We start from the raw sequence: 19,982 nt of genomic DNA, 5'->3' as shown, positions 1-19,982 counted from the left end.
ATAGTTCCTGAGTAGATCAGTTTCCAGAGTAACTAAATGTGTACTGCATAGGTTCATCAGGTGGTGAGTGCCATTGCCTTGGCTGAACAAAGCGACTACACAAAGAATAGCTTACTCTGCACTACTGTGTACTACACAACTCTCTAATGTTTGAGCTTGCGGCTGAAGAGAGTTAAAGATAAAAGAAAGCAACCTGTCCACACAGTCAACTGGCCTCAAACACTTCCATCTTTACACAGAAATCTTTTTCTCTACTCTCTTTCAAGATTGGTGTAAAAAAAAAAAGGGGGGGGGCAAGATTGGTGTTAAAAAAAACCAGGTATAAGGAAACTAGGATATTATCTGCTTAATGCATGAGTTATGAAGTTAAATAACATCATACAGTGATGAGTACCAGGAACTTTCTGTGATCTCTGTATCTTGTTATTATAAAAGAAATTGCTTCATTTCCATCACTTTCAAATAGTGAATCCCTATATCCAAGGACAGAAAGGGCCATCGGAAATATTCCTGTTAGCAATGCAGAGTTCTCAAAAAAGGTATCGTTTCCTCTCTCAAGGAAAACCTAATTCAAGCTTTGTTCAACTGGCCTTTCCACTGCAGTATATTAATTAAGACAAGTTCATGTGAGTGTCACTTAGTGTCCAAGAGCAGAGAAGGAAGTAGTGGTAGTAGAAACAATAGTCTTTATCAGAACGTATTTTTAGGGTCTAACAAACACGCAAGACATCTTAGAAATATTTCCTGTTTACACAGAGCTGTACTATCTATGTGCAATGATACACTGCACATCCTGAGGTTAGCTAGGAATCAGAAATATATGGAAGTTAAGTAAGGGTATACTGGACAACATTCCTTGGTAGACATATTTCCTATTTTAAAATAAATTCTCTAACAGCAGGGAATTTTTGCCAAGAAAGGTTGGACCAGATGATCCTTGAGGTCCCTTCCAACCTGGTATTCTATGATTCTGTGATTCTATGAATTACAAAAAGTTACCTTTAGATGGAAATTATTCGATAGCAAATTTATATTAAAACATACAAAATTTAAAATATGAAGTATAATGTAGCAGTTCTTTTACAAAGACATAAAAGACATCTCAAATCACACTGTGAAAAATTCACTGTGAAAAAGTGCAATTAGAAGAACCTGTTCTTAAAAAATAAGAAAGCAACTTAAGCAGCTTGAGCATTTTTACAAGGAAAATATCAAAACCTCCTCAATGGTGGAGGAGCAACAGAAAATCCAAAACAGAAGTCCATTTAATACTGGATCCATTTAAATAGGAAAAAAAAAATTAATCTGCTTTGTCCAAAAGAAAAATAGTATTTGTCCTTGCCCTTCTTTTGCAGTCCAAAGCCCTACCACATTTTATTACTGACAGATTTCCATTCTAACATACTGTTGTATCTGTGCATTAAACATGACCAAAGTTTCTTGGAGAAAGGTTACTATGCATGAATTCTCCCCACCCAAACCAATGTGATCGTTCTTCAAATTAACAGAGGCCATGTAGAACACTTCACTGCCAGGATTTATTTTAGTGGTACATGAAAAGAAAACATGTGAGTATAAAAACATTTCCAGTGATTATAACATCCAATTAAAGGTGTTTTAAGAAAGATAAATTTCATCAGAAATTGCATCATTACACGTCATGGAATAGTCTGAAAAGCTACCATAGGTAACAGTAGTAAACAAAAGTGCCACTGTGTGCATAATACTTAAGAAAGAAGTATACAGTTCTGTGCAGCATCCTACTAACACACAAGCGGATTTAATCACAGCTGCTGTGGGCATTTTCAGTGAAGTCCTGTGGTTCAAAGGATTAGTTTACAAAATGCAGCTTCTGTGTCCAGTGATTGAGAGAGTGCGTTATCAGCTCTCATACAACATTAAGGATCTTGAGTTTCTTGCCCATGTAAAGCAGCTGTATGGCTCCCCCTCTGAGCTGCTCATGAACAGCAGATGCACCCCGATTAGAAGAAACTGGATCTTGGTCCACAATAAATCGCCAGCTGTGGTCTGGAATTCAAAGACCACTATTCTTTGAGCTCTCCACAGAATCTCCTTGCATGGAGTACGGTAATACAGTTACACAAGTAAAATCAGAAGCAGAATACAACTCAAGAACTGCAAAAGTTCTTTGCAATTCAGTAGGGATTTGTCTGATGCCCTAATTGCCATGAAAAGTCACATATCTGAAAGGTTTAGTGCAAAACAAATTCTTGTAAGACCAGTACAAATGTGAAAACTGTTTCTATTATTGTTCCAAAGTGTAACAGGAATGTACAAACTGTAAACCTCAAGGCAGTTTTAATCCATGCAATGAACACAGTATCCTCTGAACTTGCCCTCACTACTTAAAACTGGAAAGAGTTCCCAACACCAAGCATTAAGCTGAGATATGACTAAAATTTAGAGGCTAAGTGTTCTTAAATCCCACACTGAACTACCTAACCAGTTAACCTATGTTATAGTTTCCACAGTATACAAAGACATCCAGACCACAGATTTTCTACAGTGTATGATATAAGCAAGTAATTGCAAAACAAATGTCATACCAAGGTGTTAACCTTCTATCTCAAAAGAATCCTGAAAAAACTAAGGCTTTGAGAAAAAGAGCCAAAAAGAATCCATTCAGTTTTGAAGCAATATTCCAACATAAACACACCAACATCCTTTGCTTTGCTCTTCCACTTGAACCGAATTTTCTCTTTTCCATCCATAACCAACATGACAGTGATTATTAACTAACTTTACTTACCATACATAGTATGTAGCTCGAAGCTCTGTATCTAGAACATGGGAGACTCACAAGTGCTCTTTTCCAGCACTGCAGTCTGAGATTCTGTGGAATGTTGGTGCCTCTTCCAATCCTTTCCAAATATCTCCATTTCCTCATCAAGAAACAAAACCATTTCTGAAGCTAACTACCTTTCAGGTTTTTAAAGGTACATGATTTTTCTTACTCCATCTTCACCCTCAAGTGCACAGGATCCATTAAGGTTTAAGCACCTCTAGAAAAACAGAAATTTTGCAGACTGATTGCTATAAACTGAAGAGATTTACAATTCTGGTAGCACAGATTATGCCACAAGAAAGAATTTGTTCCACTGAAATTTCCCATTTATAATTCCCATCGTCTCTGTAGTCAGTGTAGCAATTATGTGGCAGGATGGTATCAGGGAAGTACTTAAATATGGCTTTAGCTTTTTTTGTCAGTATGACAACAGAAAACAATCAGGGTTTAGTACCATGATCTTTGCCTACAAGTGCTTCATGAACTATGGTCTGCTCACCTATGCTAAAGCATTTCTCAACTTAAGCAATTTCTTTCAAAAATTGTGGGATCCTGGTTAACTCTGAGCCAGGGACTAGTATAAAAGTGGGTTTATTTTGCTTTTTTAAATCAGAGGAAGAAACGCAACAGGCAAATTGCTGAATTGTTTCATAAAAGAAGAATTAAAAAAAAAAACATCAGGAAAAGTGTGTTTTGATAAATGTATCTCGATCTGGAAAATCCTACAAACAGTTATCAGTAAGGCATGAAGAAAAGGGATCTGTTACCAAAGTAAACACTCCAAAGATTTTGTTTTCATGTGACTTGTTGCCACATGTGTTTCCCAAAAGGTAATTAGCTTACATTTGAAAGGCAAATAAAATTTTAAAACAAGCTAACTAGCTGTAGCTAATAAATAATTTTTTAAATAACTTCATTTAAACTCAAAATTTGGAAATCAATGATTAAGTGGTTACAGCATAGTAAATATTATATCGTAAATAAAATATCCTCTACAAAAAAGGAGCAAGCCTAAAAATCTATTACAGATCACAACTCACTTAGGTTAAATCATTGTATTAGAAATCTCTATCACCTTAAAACATACAGCATTCATTCGGTGCTATTTTTACGTTTCTCATCCAGTGCAAGAGAGTTACTCTCCCTGTAACAATAAAAATATCTGTTTTCACAATAAATTATCTTCTATGAACTTAGAAAGTTTCTGAACAATCCTACCTGTCTTACTTGCACTGTCTTACTCCATCTTCTAAGAGTAAAAGCTTATAATCACTAAGACATAAAGAATCATCTGACTCCTGAATCAGGACCACTAAATGCCCTTTCTGCCTTCAGAACTCATCAAGTGATTCTAGATTGTCAGGTTTCTGCATCCAGCTGTTCTCTTCCTGTGTCAGATCCTTTTCTATTAATGTTCTGTTAGGCTGAATCTAGAAGACAGACAGTAGTTAACAAATTAACACATTTAGAAACACTCTGTTGCTCTGTACTATCAATACATTATTATATAAAGATGTCTTACATACTTGCTAGAAACTGAGAAAATTAAAAGTGATGCATCTATGCAGCAATTATGAAATTTAAAACAAAAACAAAAACAAACCTAGTAAAAACCCACTAAACTGATACCAAAACATTGTCATGCAAAAAGAAAGGCACATGGTGTGTTACATCCACATACCACTGACAATCATCCTGCAGAGTTTGTGGGAGATCTTAAGCTCAGAGACAACTGAAATACTGGACTCTGCAATGCTTCTCACCAATATAGAAAGAAAAATATGAACAGTATCACTGAGATATACCAGCCAGCCCAGTAACTTTCCTTACTGTATCCCCTAAGGTAATGGAGTTTCACAGTCTTCTAAAACCCTTCATCCAACAACAATGCAGATCTTCCATTTTAAATCACTCTACAACACATTATCACAGCCACAACAGCATGGAAAATTATGCACAAACAAAATGAAAATTATGCACAAGCAAAAAATGCTTGTGTAGAAGCAGCAATGCTCGGTCACCTCATCTAGTCTGTGCAGGTTAAGTTACCCTTTCGGAAATTAAACGAAGCAGCTTGTTAAACAAATAACTTGAGTTCCAGCTGCCCTGTCTTTCCCAAATTCAAGTGACTAAATATACAGGAAGCACTTCCGTGCAAATCTACCACAGAATGGAACACAAAGAGTTCACTTAGAATCTGTCAGAAAGTTGGCAGCAATTAAGTTCATTTGAGTTCTCATCTTTACAGAAACTAGGGACCTAACTGACAGAGCCTGAAGTTCCAAAAATGAAAGCTGAGAGAAGGAAACCTGCCTTATTTCATTACAATGTGTTGCCATAATAGCTACTCAGAGTCTTTTAGCATATCAGCAAATTCTTTTACGGGATGTTAGCCAGCATATATCCTCTTTGCAATTACTTCTGCTGCCACCTCCCCCAGGATTAGTACAGCTGCACACACCTATGTTCAGCTGCATATGAAAGCAAAAGAAATAAAAATCACATCAATGTTAATCAAAGCTTCCAAATATATTACCTGAAAAGGCTGGCTGATACCAACTATTGACTGCAAATTATTGCTATAGTAACAAAGCAAAAATTCTCCTCCCATATCAGGTATTTCTGCAGCACTCATGTAAACCTGTCAACAAGAATAAGAATAGGCAATGGGCAATTTCCACACAGAAAGAAGCTTACAAAAAAGCAGTCTCTGCCATTCAGGACACCATAAAAATCAGTATTTACTATTTAGAAGCAAGTTTTTAAATGTAAGCTAAAAAGGATGAGGACAGAAATAACTCATGAAACCATCTGAAAACTAAGTCTGGGAGGAAAACCGAATATCCTTCACCATGTTAGCAAGCTGACTTGGTTCAGCAAGAAGGGAGAAGAAACCCAGAGCTGTAAGGGAAGGAGCAAGGCCACACAAGCAGCAAGGAGGGAGATGAACTGCCTCCTGGTGGCAATAAGCTGTTACATGACACAGCAGAGCAGACTCTCCACCTCGATTTTGTACTATCATAAAGACCCATGGCTCCTGAACTGCAGCCCACAGTATCCTGCTAAACCAGCGTTCATTGTACTTAGATTTCTAAGCTTAGTGATAGGAAACCATGATATCAGAGAAATTCTGAGATTCAGAATACTGATACGATGCAATTGGGCTCTTGTTGTAAACTTGATGCTAACTTACAAAATCTCTAACAAGAAATAACTGCTTTCCATTGTTGCCTGGAAAATCTCATCCATTCTTGCACTCACTGTGTCCCAAAACTAAATTTGAATTTCTGTTTGTTCAGATAAATACCTCTGGAAACAGATAATTTGTTCAAAATAAGTTTTGTTTGTTGGTTGGTTTGTTTGAAATCACTTTAGGTAATCGCTACTAGAAAGCTATGGAACAGACAGCAGTTTTTAAAGAGGGACCAAAACACTCAAGAGCCAAAATGAAGAAAAGTCTAAGAAGCCCTAATCTGTAGCTGTATTAGATACCTGGAACTAATTGTGTTAGTAACATTAGGTACTTAAAACTGTAACAAAAATCACACAATAAATATTTAGGATACATTGAGCAACTTTGTCAATCGGATGCAAAAATGGCCAGTTACTTATTTCAGTAGCAGAAACTGACCAAAATATAAAATGACAGTAGTTTTTAATACAATGAAAAGTCACTACAGGAATAAATTGCTTTTTCATCAATTCCCTTAAGCAATATGATCACACCTGAGAACGTATGCTAAACTACCTGAAAATTAGTAAGAATTAAGAAGAAGGACTTTAAACAATAATATCACTCCCAATTAGCTTCGACTGGGAAGGAGGATACAGAACCCATAAGAGGAAGGGGATATGGAACAAATAGACCTTGAATGCTATGGGAAAGTACATGAGAAAGAAATACAACTGGCTTACTTGTTTACTGTCTTTGTTAGAAGAAATTTCATCATCTTCTACCCAAGCATAAGTAACATAGTCATTCACATGCCGGAAAGCCACCTGCAAAGAAAGAATCAAACCATCAGCCTTCTGAAGGAAATAAAAAATATACTACATGGAAAACTCAAAAGTTGTGAGAGATGTTTACTACTTCACTGAAGTAATTAAACACTTCACTTGTAAGATCAAAACATTCTGGAGGCATGCACAAATCTTTTGTTTCTGAGATGGTGCAAGTGCTCTGTTCTCTCACCCTTCCACTGACTTTCTTTTATTTTTGTTCTTTCTTTGCTGTACAAATCTTTTGAACTGCAGGCATTAGGGGAGGACAATTCCTTTCCACAGCTTCTGCACCATTTTACTTAAATAAAACACCACATTATCTTAGCAGAGAATTTAAAGGGTGCAAAAAGAGCTCGCATGCTATGCAACTAAACTGTCAGCATACAGAAACTAACAGCAATCAAATATACACAACTATTTCAGAGAGTTTTGCACCAGCAAGAATCACAATGTCCCATGACAGAAGACTATCAACTACCTCTTCCAGTCATATTCACCATCTTCATTAGAGTAAAGAGCCATGATGTGGTAACATTACCTTGAAGAGTCCAATCCAGTCCCAAGCACTGCTTGGGAATTCAGGCACTGCAGAATAGCTGATTAGAACATCATGTTCCGCACTCCACTCACCCTCAGGATTCAGTATGATCAAAGGATCTGATAGAAGAGGCTTCAACTAGACAAAAGAACAGAATTTAAAGTCAGTTAAGTCTGTCATTCTTTCAGTTATTCTTTTCAAGTTATTTCTGGCACATTTGCTGTGGGACTCTCAACTGAATGGAAATAACCTGAAAGCAATTTCCTGCTTTTACTATAATCAGAATGAAACAGAGATTATGACTTACAAAGTTTAGAAAACCAACTTCTGTAAGGCAACACTTGGTAAAACAAACTTTTTCTTAACAACATAGCTGGGACAGCACCTCAAGCCCAAAAGTTCCTGTAACAGGTTTGTGATCGCTGATGCCATAGCTCATGTGGCTGATATAGTTATTCAAAGTAACAGAAATTGTCTGTTCTTCTTCAGAGAATTCGCCTTCTTTTGATGCATGCTGGCAGAGATTTTTTACTCTCCAAAGAATCCTATCGGTCCACGCTGGCTTTCTTTTCTTCTCACTGCAAAAGTGTAAGATAAAAATGAAATGAGAAGAAAAACAGTTGCCAAAACCTAAGACTACTGTGCAAAATCTACTCAAAGTTAAAAGACTGTCAGATACATATTAATAAAAGAAGGCAATCGCATCCAAGCTTCATTTTACAGCTCTGTTCAATATGCTTTACAACCAAGGTTTCCTTAATTTGAGCTCAACTCCATTTACCACAAATAAGTTTCATAGGTTTCCGAAAGAGGAGTAAAATGAAGGGGAGAAGGGCATTTCAATAGGTTAGTCGGCTTCATACAGGAAATGATACTTTCTCCTAAAACACTCCATAAGAACATGCACGAACATGGAGATAATACAGCAACTGCCCCAAGCTTCAAATGTATAGTTATTCTGAGAAAAGGGGCATAAACTTAAGGAAGATGTAGGAATAGTCTGAATGACGTTTGATATTATTCAAAACATTTGAGAACAAGTTTCTTTTAACAACAAAAAATGGACAAACTTAGGTATCTTATACTAATCACAGGTGACACAGCAATGCTTTATTTAAAGTTCCTCTAAATTTTACTAGCCTGCTTTTCAAGTTTGCAAGCTATTGCTGTCTCGTAACAAAAGGTTTTAAAAATTCCATAATCAAGAAAGTTGTGCCTGCAACCTGCAACTGTGCTATACATCAAACTGTAATCATAATTCAGAGTTTCCTTGTATACCATATCAATAACAACAGAAGACATGAGCGTTTCGTGGTTCTCTCTGTAGTGGGAAGAAGACTTAACAGCAACTCTCTGTATGGATGTATCACTTCAAATTGAAATGGAGAAAAGATCATACCCTATGGAAGAGGAATTAGAATGGACTGGATTGAATTATAAACGTTAATGAGCAGGATGTGTAAGGAAAACTGTCAGTTTAATAACTTTGAATATCAAGATCATCATAAACTGGAAATGCCATTTAGTTCCATATTCAACATACTTTTGTTTTACCCCTTCTCATTACAAGTCTGACTCACCTTTAGTAAGGTGAAAAGATTTTAAATGACTAAGGGGCCATATCCCACTTACTCCAGTAATTGTATAGACAGACAGAAATCTTTATGAGCTGCATATGTCTGCTCTGCTGTGCACGAAAATATCAGAAGAACAGCTTAAGTTAATACACTCACTATTTTAGAGAAAACGGCATATTAGATGGGAAACAAAACCTGAAAATCCACATTGAAAAAGTATCAAAGATAACAAAATACTGTGTGCTTCATATAAAGCACACTTTCCAAGGGTGCTTGCCTTGAGGTCTACTGATCACCCCCCACCTGACCATAATACCTCTGCTAGCTTTAACAACAGCAGAATGCACACAGTATGCGTAAGCATACTTTTTGTTCTTTAAATGAGCCAATACAAACTATTAGGCTATGAATCATTCTTAGAATGCCTAGGTTTGGATTATTATAAGTGTTTTTTGTTAAATGGATTTAGTGCTGGTCCCATTATATCTCTTCATGCTCAATTAGGGAGCAAAATGTCTTTGGATCCAAATGAATAAACTTGCAATATTAAGTGCAACAGCAGAGTAGATAACACTACAGCTTTCAGACAGGTTCAGAAAAATCCCTGAAGAAAATCAGCTGTCATCTGATTTTCAAATATTTCACAAAAATCAAATCAAAAGCTCGGGAAGGAGCATTGTTTTGATTCTGAAATATTTACAAATCTATGAAATCCAGAAAGTTCTCTTCTTACTTAAACCAAAACAGGGACTTCTGCTCTCTGGAAGTAAAGAAAAAGATCAGTACAAAACCCCTGTTTGGACAGGAACTTATCCTTCTGTTGAAACATAAGACTAATACTTAACAACAAACTTTAGTGTCAGAGAAAAACTCTGGAAACTTAAATTACTCCATTTCCAACTTAAAATTCATTTATAAAGACACATTTACATTTATTTTCAAATACCAGCAGTATCAAATGAAATGCTTAAACAGAGAAGGAAAATAAAAATTGTAGACAATTACTCTTTTCCTTTTGCTTATTTCTGACAACCAATGGGCACTTTTAGTATTAAAGAACAAAAAAGAAGTGGCTTAAACAAGCACTGGTTTATTCTGTTAACCTAGTCTTTGCAAAAAGAAAGCTGGGTTGTTTCACTACTTCCCTCCTTCCATCAGCTGACTCAGGCTTCTTCAGCCAGAAATATTCATTTATTCAGGTCTGACCACTGAATGAGCCTAACAGAATAGCCCAATAGCCCCGGTTAACCAGTACATTCAGGAAATTCAGATTTGCTTACTAAAGTGATATTTAGTCAAGCACCACATTCACTCTAATATTCCAAGTCTAAACTCATCTTATTATGCTTTTACCTTGTATCATATACATCCGAATAAAGGTCAAACTTGTAGGTGGGTTTAAACTGCAGAGGACCCTCTATGAATTCCTGAAGAAATGCTTCCTTCTTTTTTGCCATATTTAACTGCAGAAATAAAAAGTAACTTTTAAAGATTATGTTTAAAAAACAGAGCTTAAAGGACAATTGGGAAAGGAGATGAGAAAGCATGTTCCAAGAAGAATTCAACATCTGTCAGTACAATGTATTTGGAAAGGTAAATTCAGAAGTTCCTCTTTGTTACTGCCAGAACTCTTGACAGGATCTGTTTAAAAGTTTTGTAGCAGTTTGACTCAAAAAAAATTCCAGAATAAGCTTCTCTTAAAAATAATGCTTGGGAGAAGAAAAAAGGAGGAGAAATTAAGGTGAGGAACAATTCACAAGCCATAAAGTTCAAAGAAAGCTTCAGTCAAACATGAGCATTGTAAATGAGTAAGAAACTAAACAAAAGCAGAAAAATTTTGCAATTAACGTGGGGTTATGACTGAGAAGTGAGAGAGAGAACAGCTAGGTCTGTTCCACCTCATGACTACTCCGAATTTGTGTTCTTTAATAGAAATTAAAAACTCAAGAGGTAGTAATGTTCACGACCGTGTTGTGTTTGTATGCATTAAAAACAAAACAAACAAAACCCCCAAACAGATTAAGACAACATACCTGGTCCTTTTCCCACAGCAGATTGTAACGCTTGTTATTTATTGATTCTCGGACAAAATGTATGCCATAATCTGCTATCCGGAAGTTTAGATCTCCAAACCAGAAGAGAACACTTAAAAAAACGGAAAAGCAAAAACCCAAGGAAGATTTATAGGAATCCATTAACACAAGGGAAGAATTCAATAGAATATAAGCCATTATGCTAATTAGTGCTCTAATAACTTATATTAATCTAAACAGCTTAAACACAAACATGAAGTTGTTATAGATAAGCTTAAATAGGGATAACCTGCTGCTAAACAAAAAATTTAAAGGAATTGAAATAGTAAATTAAGTCCCTTGCATTCTTGCCAGTTGCTCATTACTGCCTGGGTATTAACTTCTCCCGAGTCTCCTAATGACTTACATCTCTATTAGAGACAGATTTAGAATTAAATTTTAACAGTAGGTAAAACAATTCACAAAATTCATGACCTATACACAAGCTGGTTATGTTAATCCACTAACTCAGAGCTCTGGTTTAGCGCCTTGGGAAAGCAGGGATACATAGTAGGTGTTCTATAGTTATTAGGAAAGAAAGTTATTATTACGAAGCAGTGCAGTGTATTATCAGCAATGTTTTAAACAATAGGAAAGCTGTTTCTTCAACTAAATTAACTTCTCTTTGAAAATCATTACTTTCAATGTTTTGTTCAGGCATGGATACCCCAAACTTGATCTTATGAAAACAAAATTTTTATTTCAATTTGTAATTTCTTCTTAGAAGATAACAGTAGGTGATTTGGTACATGCCCATGTACATAATCAAGAAAATGAAACACATTAAATTGAAACACATGAAATATCAAACACTTATACTAAGGCAGGAAAAGTAGTAATTTTGAAAGTCCTGTGTCACACATTTTTACCTAATTCTAATGAACTCATTAAGAATTAAAGTGATATTACATACCTATTCCGGATTTATCTGTCCTGGCAGTTTTATGGATATATATTAAAAAAAAAAAAATTACCAAACTAAAATGTTTTCTCAACCCTGTTTTAAATGGTTCTATTACCATCTTTAGACTCTAGCACATGAAAACAAAGGAACATACAAATAATTCCTGCAGAATTAAGGAACAAGAGCTCAATTAGTGGCCCGAATCAGGTTTATTTTGGGATTTGGGGGTTTTTTTTGTGAGACACCTGAGGTAAGTGTAATTCATATAGCTACAGAAATCATCAATCAAGGTTTTAAAGGCTGAATATTCCTATTTCAATAGGAATAAAACCAATCCAAAACATAACACAAATCTCCTCAAAAAATGGAGGAAGATAAACATTTAATAGTGATCTAAAGGGTTTTTGGTATAAACGGGCTTTAGCTTCTAAAGCTCTTCAGCACATGACACGTGCAGTACATTTAATGTCATTCAAGACTGGAAGAGAACAGTCTTGCAAAATAGAACTCCATCTTCCAGGTTATCTTTTCCTCCCAGGATTCAGGGTCAGGGCTGAAAAAACATTTAAAATAAAAATAATGGATGAAAACTCCAAAACCAAAACTCTCTAGTGCACGAGTTTACCCCGTAACAGATAAAAAACAACACAGACAGAATAGGGTCTCAACAACTCACTCATGATCCAAGGTACTTGGAATATTCTCTCCTTCAAACTGCATTTCCAGAATTTTCTCAAAGTCATCCAATCGCTGCTCTGTATTCTCCATGTGAGCTGGCAAGTGGCAGTTCATGAAACAAATTGTATGACCATAGAGGGACATGCGGACAGTGACTCCTCCTTTGTTCCCCTGGTATGGAAGATGAATAACGATCTCTGAAACTATAGTCAACACCTGCAAATGTAACTATTAACAACACCTATAAATTTTTAAATCTTGCTATTTAGATTTAAATTAATACAATTTTTTCGTACATAAGTTGTTGTATATCAGCTAATAAACTGGTAAAATTATGTTCTGTGCTGCACGCTTGCATACAAGGTTCAAACAAGTGAGTCTCACTGCTTGTCAGTTTATTAATTTTTAAGTAAACCATAAAACCACTCTCTCCCACCATGAAACCATTTAGAGGCACACACCACCATAAGCATAAGTAACCAAGGCCATCAAGTCTCAGATACTTCCTTACCCAGTATCCATACAGGCCTGTGCGTGTGTAGTGGGTATGAATGTCTCGTATGAAAGGAAGGTGGACATGCTTCACAAAGACGAGAAGTAGTAATCCCTGCATGCGAACGGAGGAGAGCTGGAAGAGATACGAAAGAGGGAATGGTCATTTCCAGGAAGGTATTTGGAATTCCTTGGGTCTACTTCATAGGAGCTTTTAGGCGAAGAATGCCATAGCAGAAGTCATGCAATTCCCACGCCAAGCCAGGCTTCAGTACTACGACACAATAAATGCAGATGCATTTCAGCGCTGTAAAGAATACATTCTTACAGTAGACTTGCTTATAAACAGTTTTGATGAATCTCTCAACTAATTCACGTTAGTTGTAACAGTATATTACAAATCTGAAGTTGACCTCAAAACGTGTATTTGCCCAAACATCTTTAAAGACCTTTCTTCTGCCTCACCAGCCTCTTGTGAGCTTTAAGCAACCTGTTCATGAAGAACCAAATACTTGATTTTTCACCTATAATCTTAATAGTGCATACCTAGAAGTCCTCCAACAGGAGCAAGTTTTTCAAATTGAAACATCCTTCAGCAGATAACTAATCATTCTAAATGCCATTAAAATGCCTAAAAAGCACAGCGGTTAATTCTAGGCATTTGCAAGAACAATGAACTGCAAGTAGCAGTAACTCTTGCCTGCAATGCCTGTAAAAACTGATTTACCAAACACTTCCAAAGCAAAGATGCTTAGGGAGCACGTAAGACACTGTTTAAGCTTTAAGATACTGGGCGTTTTTTGTGGTTTGGGGGTTTTTCTGTGCGTGTGGAAATAGTCTAACAAAGATGTTCTTCATTAAAAATCTATGAACTTTACAATGTTCCTGGCATGAGACCATGGTTTGTTTTAGTGATAATGATTCAATTTAAAATACAGCCACTGAAATAAACTAACTGTAGTTCAATTTTATGCTGGATGAACTTAGAGAAAGACTACATTAGAATAAAACCTGATATTAAGAATAACACTGACTATACAACTGCTGGAGAAGTACACAAGCACAGCCCAAAATTTAAAACAGAACTCCTCCTTTCTTTGCCTCCACATCTACATAATTAAATGATTACAGAATATATGCTAATGTTTTCATTGTCCTTGAACCCAACAAAATACTAAACAGGATATTGAAATGATGGATCACAATTACTAGATAATGCATAAATATTTGTATTTGATCAGACATTTGGTGTAACCAGTATTCTCCTTCCTGTAATTATGTTCATGTGATACCAAGATCTTTCAGTTCCCTTTATTATTTGCTACATTTCATTCTGCTGTGGGCCAGTCCCCAGACATTTCTTAAGATCCATATGAAAACTCTTCTCTCTGTAGTCTTGAATGTCAAAACACAATGGATCCCTCCTCTGCTGGAACTAGCACTAGTCCCACCAGTATGTAATGCCAAATCAAGCAAAGACCTTTCATAGTGGGGACGTGATTCTCTTTATGGTGAAAGAATTGACTGACTCCAACCAACTTAACACTGAAAATGGACCCAGTTATTGAAGGGACAAGATGTGTGGGACATGCCCCAAGGATGACAACTACCCCTCTACACCCAACCTCGTCACAAGTCAGCAAAGAAGGGGTAACTGTTCCTCTCCTCAGCCAACTTCCCAGATAAGTCCTAGCATAAGGTCTCCTCACTGCCTGTTTTGATTTTGACCTGGCCTGACAGTGCCCTTATTATTAGTGCTAACCAAGTCCTGCTGAAAACCATTAGGTGGCAGCATCCATTCATTAGTGCGTCCAAAGTGTCGCATTTATAAATTAGAATTCAAAATCAACCATGCGTACCACTAGGAATTCTTTTTAACTGTCTGTATATAGGGCCTGAATGTCAGCCCACAGCCAGATTTTGAATCTTTATCAGCAATGACTAACACTAGAATGAACAATGTTTTTTTTTTCCTTTTTATAATTCCCAATGGGTCCTTTGTTTTGTTTAATTACAGTTAAAAGAATGGCACAACTACTGAGTCTGATTAGCATGCAGATAATACAATCATCTCAGCAAAATCACCCTGAAATAATGCTTGACTTGGAAAACCAATACAACATTCAAAAGGCTTTTAATATCTTTTTATTAAAGAAATTCAGGATATCCTCCTATGTTTATTGTTTGCATTATTAAAGTAGCTAGTACTTTAGCTGATCTTATGCCCCAGATATTACCAAAAATCTTGTCATTTAAACTACCATACAATGTTCTAGGTCTTCAATCAAAAATAAAGTCCTCAGAAAAATATATATACCCACTAAAATCCTGTTTTACATATATGCAATTTATTTTCACCTGCAAACAAGTTGGAAAAAAAAAGAAAAAGAAACCTTACCAATCTTAACGAAAATCACTGCCATTGCTTGGGATATTTATAGGGAAAGCAGGTACTTAAGCAGACTACATTAGAAGCATCACAATACAGTTCCCCAATATTTCACAGAGCAAAAAAATTTTCTACAAACAAGAGAGAGATAGAGATATTGTGGCCACAAGAAATATGCTATTGAGTGTAAGTTTACATCACATTTCATTTTAAATAACCTTCATTACTCTGTTCCTTGAGAATGCACTTTTACTACGACAGGAGTATTTTTCTATTCATCACACAATTCTGCAGCACTTATACAGGCCATTGCCAGTATATCTGAACAACTTCTTGCTGTTTGTCATCTGAGCTGCAAAAGCATCAAAACTGCCCAATTATTCCAAATGAGAAATGAAAAAAGCATACGTCCAATTTTTACAGCTAAAATTAAGGACATCATTATTAATAGAGAAAAATTTAAATTGCCTTTATCAACAAACCAGGAAAACACAAGCATGATGAAGAATCACTTCTAATATACGTGTATCTATGGAAGTGACTGACACCTGCAAAAAACACCATCAACTAACTTATCTTTTATGGAGAGTTTGAGGGGGAAAAAAAAAAAGTCTGAATGGGGAATGTCTGGGGAAGACATTTTCCTTCATGCTGTGACACTTAAGAGATGTAAACAATTACCTTGATATATCCCAATGGAGACAATACAGTCATGAAAAAAATGCTCCATGGATCATCAAATGCCAAGTCAGACAGAAAATTTGTGATTCTTGAGTTCACCTCCTGTAAGCTGAATACATCAAGATTACTCACACTGTATCATTTGGTTTTGACAGAATTCATATAACATTTCCAGAACACAGACCACAACATCCTAACAGACCTCTCTCAGCATAAGTCAGAAATTTCTTGCTGTTCAGTTTCTCATATACAAGCAGTGTAACTCATCCACAGGTCTAACACATCTAACACTGGCAAAAGCAAAGTTAAAGGAGCTTATATACACCTGAAAACAGTTTAGGACAATGTTAGACTCAAGATATGTAATGACAAATAACCTGGCTGTCAGGTCTTTAAAATTTCCAGGAAATTTGGAAAACATGATGGCAGATTGTGCCTAATAAGCTTGCAGTAATTTCTTTAAAACAAGTTGAATTTTGGATAACTTTTACATCAAAATGAATACGCCTCTACATGCCAGCAAAGAAAACACCAGCCAAAACCTTTTCGTGTGTTTAGAAAAAAGTTATTCTGTATTTTGTCACAAAACAACAGCAGAAAGAAGATTCTCTTGCTATAAATCACCTCTGTTTTAAGTCACTAACTCTAGTCTTCACCTTCTGTTAGCAATAATGTTAAACCGTCTCCTAGGCAGTGATTCACATTGCACAGTCCTTCCAAAACAGACAGTAAGCTGTTGAGACTTAGCAGTTTTGCAATAAACAAAAGCAAGTTCTTTAATATATACTTACCCTATAACGTACATATCCATAGTTGGGCCCAGTGAATTGAGCTGAAGTAAACTAGTGACATCAGGAGGTGGAGAAGCTGTGCCCACATTCCAAGTAACTAAGTGTAGTCTACAAACAAACAAACAAAAATCACAAAAAACCAATGCTAAAACTGAAACACAAACAGGTAACCAACCCTAAGAGCGTCTAATTTCCCCGCAGAATTTCCATCTACAGAAAACAAAGATTTTCTGTCACTTTTCTTCAATCAGAAATCTATTTATTAGCTAGCATTAAAAAAACACCACCATCACAAAAACAATCAACTAGAGGGAACAAAACCTGAACTCTTGCCACTTATCCTTCAGCTTTTTCCCCCAGATAAGGAAAGCTTCATCTAGAGTGCGAGACACTTCTTCATGAATGTCATCATCCGAGCTGATGTCCTCTACACAAGCCATAAGCTGGGCTACTCGTTGACGGAGCTGCAAGCGGCCACTAGACCCTGTGCTGCTGAAACTCGCAGACCGGCTGCGGAAGTTGTGCAGGCTTTCTAAATCATTTAGGGAGAGGGCTGCTGAATCTTGAAATGCATCTTCACTACTGAAGGATGCCATTTGCTCAAAAGAAAAGAGTAACTACACTGTGAAGGACTAGCCCATTAAAATCCTAAGTATAAAAGAAACAGATGGCTATGGGTCTTCCAGATCAAGTTTCCACTCATGTGAAATTCAGCATTGCTTCTCAGGCAAAAGGACAAATGTAGATACAGCAACGCTGAAAAAAACTGTAGCATTACCACCACACTCAATGGGTTGTTACAAAAGCTGCAATCACATCCTACCTCCCACAGTGAATTGTTTCTTCATAATAGATTTAATGTGGTTAATTCTATAAGCTCAAGATTGAAAAGAATTTATTGTTGATTTGAATCAATCATGTGCCTCCATCTGCAGGCTAGTAGAAATATAATCTCCAGCTCCCAAACATACAAATACACAGTTCTGACCAAAACCAAACAAAGCTATTGCTCCTCCCGAGCGCTGTCAGAAATATTTGCACATCACAGGACTTGTCTGTTGTTTTTTGCAAGATGGTAATTTCAGTATCAGAGCTTCTAAAAAGGGATTCACTTTACCATCAGTCTTGTTACATGTCGGACAGGCTTAAAAAATAATAAGCTGTTAATTTTCCATCCAGCTTAGGGTCCTAGAAGGACCTTATAAACACTGATAGTTAAACAGTGAATCCCACCAATACATCCATTATTAGGTCCATATTTTTATCCCCCAATCAACTGCCTGCTCAAGGTGACACACAATGTATGTGGAAGGGCTGGAAAGTGACCTTGCATACCAGACTAAAATGATCCATAATTTCTCTCACCAATAGTTTCCCTTTGTAAGGCTACACTGAAGTCAGCCAAAAGCTATTCTAAAACAGATTTCTAGGGGGGGGAGGGGGAAATGCTGCCGATCTAATTCTGCCATCAGAGATGTATCACTTGGGAACACTCTCCAGTTACTAATTTCATAAGACAATTATCCAATTAAACAAACCTGAAGTAATATTGAAGTCATCAGTCATTACTGACAGAAATTAAATTCCTCAAAGTGCCCAGTATCCACACTACTGATAAGAACACAGGAAAGGCTGCAGTGCTAGAATGTACACCAAAAGAAAAAATACTTGTAAAAGTTTCAAGAACATCCTTAATAATTCAGTGTCACTGCAGGTTATGACTACGTCTGCAGGAAAAACTTAATAGTGAGGAAGGTACATGCATCCGCGCAGCAAATAACCTACAGCATTGTGCTGTCCCAAAGGTCTACTGATGCTCCCAACTACTTCACAAGGCCGTACAAGTACTACCCACAGTAAAGAGGGGAGACTAGAGTGATACCAATTTTCATCTGATGACACAAAAACAGTCTTTACTAAAGGGAAGACAATACTGCTCAAACTATTCTGGAAGCATTCAGTACCACTAGAGTACAGTCTCAAATACGCTTTCTGCAAACACATTTCTAAATATGAGCAAACTACTGAATATATTATTTAGTGACACTGACTCCTGAAATGATTTAATAGCAGAGAATTTTTTAGGTTCATAGTGTTTATAATACTGTGTTAAGATGACTTTTAAGATCTTTGAGCAAACGTTAGTGTTCGTTGGTGGTTTTTGTGTTTGTTTTTTTTTTTTTAATTTTCGTGTTATAGACAACCATTCAACTACCCTTTGAGTAGATTTCTCTAGCGAACCAAGCCCACAGTGCGAGACAAAACGTGAAGACACAACATAAAAACACCGTAAAAGCAGACGCCAAAGATTTATTAAGCTCCTTCCTCCTCACGAAAAGCGACAGATTTGACACTACATACATTAACAGCAAACGCAGTAGATCTTGCCCTCATTAAACGTAAGTAGGTCTCTGCAAAGTCCTGAGGACCCAAACAATACTCAGTAAGCCTCCCTGAAACGACTCCAGTACCGACGCCTCCAAATCAGAAAATCAGCTTTTCTTCTCTATTTCCAATGACTACGCAACATCGCCAATTAGTATAACTCCCTGTTAATAAGCAGAAACACAAGTTTCGCTAATTCTGAGCCAATTGCGTAACGCCGTAGCTACTTTTCCCCCGTCCTCGCAAAAGCCGCCCTCAGACCCGCGCCCTCACGCCGAGCCGCCCCTCCGCCCCCGACCGCTCACCTCAGCTCCCTGACGGCGCCGCGCTGCTCCGAGCCCGCAGGCTCCATTCCCCAGGGCTTCCAGTCAGGAAGCGATGCGAAGGGGACAGCAAAGGCCCCGGCCTCACCCAGACGGTCCCGGCCCGGCCCGCGGCCTCCTCGTTCCCCTCAGCGGCGACGCGCCCGCTGCCGGCAGCGCTCGGCGCCCATTGGCGCGCGTGACGGAGGCGGGACGGGGCTGCGGAAGGGCGGCGGCGGCGGCGCCGCCCGGCGCGCGGGAGGACCCCGGCGGCGCGTGCAGGCGCCAAGGCGGCTTTTGCACCCCCGGGGCTGCACCGCGATCCCCGCCCCCAGCACCCACAACAAAAGGAGGCGGAGGCGTAA

The 19,982-nt window shown here is 37.4% G+C and overlaps 1 protein-coding gene across 5 annotated transcripts; it reads right to left on the bottom strand.

Moving 5' to 3' along the window:
- Positions 1–1,516: 1,516 nt before the first annotated feature.
- On the bottom strand, positions 1,517–19,768 carry INPP5K (inositol polyphosphate-5-phosphatase K). 5 transcript variants are annotated; one of them, XM_052803774.1, is made up of 13 exons: positions 19,621–19,768; positions 16,931–17,038; positions 16,140–16,248; positions 13,089–13,205; positions 12,576–12,748; positions 10,957–11,068; positions 10,277–10,386; positions 9,657–9,683; positions 7,732–7,924; positions 7,347–7,484; positions 6,722–6,805; positions 5,343–5,447; positions 1,517–4,236 (listed from the first exon to the last, which is right to left on the bottom strand). In XM_052803774.1, exons 1-13 carry the CDS (start codon positions 19,665–19,667, stop codon positions 4,138–4,140), a joined length of 1,422 nt encoding a protein of 473 aa, XP_052659734.1. In that variant the 5' UTR covers positions 19,668–19,768; the 3' UTR covers positions 1,517–4,137. The 5 variants fall into 5 exon arrangements, with proteins under 5 accessions (XP_052659734.1, XP_052659730.1, XP_052659735.1 ...); XM_052803770.1 differs by lacking the exon at positions 19,621–19,768 and adding an exon at positions 17,252–17,680; XM_052803775.1 differs by lacking the exon at positions 9,657–9,683.
- Positions 19,769–19,982: the final 214 nt, after the last annotated feature.

This window comes from Harpia harpyja, chromosome 12 (genome assembly GCF_026419915.1).
Source record: "Harpia harpyja isolate bHarHar1 chromosome 12, bHarHar1 primary haplotype, whole genome shotgun sequence".
NCBI classification, from domain to species: domain Eukaryota; kingdom Metazoa; phylum Chordata; class Aves; order Accipitriformes; family Accipitridae; genus Harpia; species Harpia harpyja.
Note: the sequence above shows the minus strand (reverse complement) of the source record. Positions and strands in the feature narration are given on the sequence as shown.

Coding starts and splice junctions, on each gene's coding strand:
- INPP5K (XM_052803770.1), bottom strand. CDS start 17,526: ATGGCATCCTTCAGTAGTGAAGATGCATTTCAAGATTCAGCAGCCCTC. Junction 13,206..16,139: donor CTCCATTGGGATATATCAAG/GTAATTGTTTAC, acceptor TATCTCTTCCAG/CTCTCCTCCGTTCGCATGCA. Junction 9,684..10,276: donor TCGGATGTATATGATACAAG/GTAAAAGCATAA, acceptor CTTTACTTCCAG/AGAGCAGAAGTCCCTGTTTT.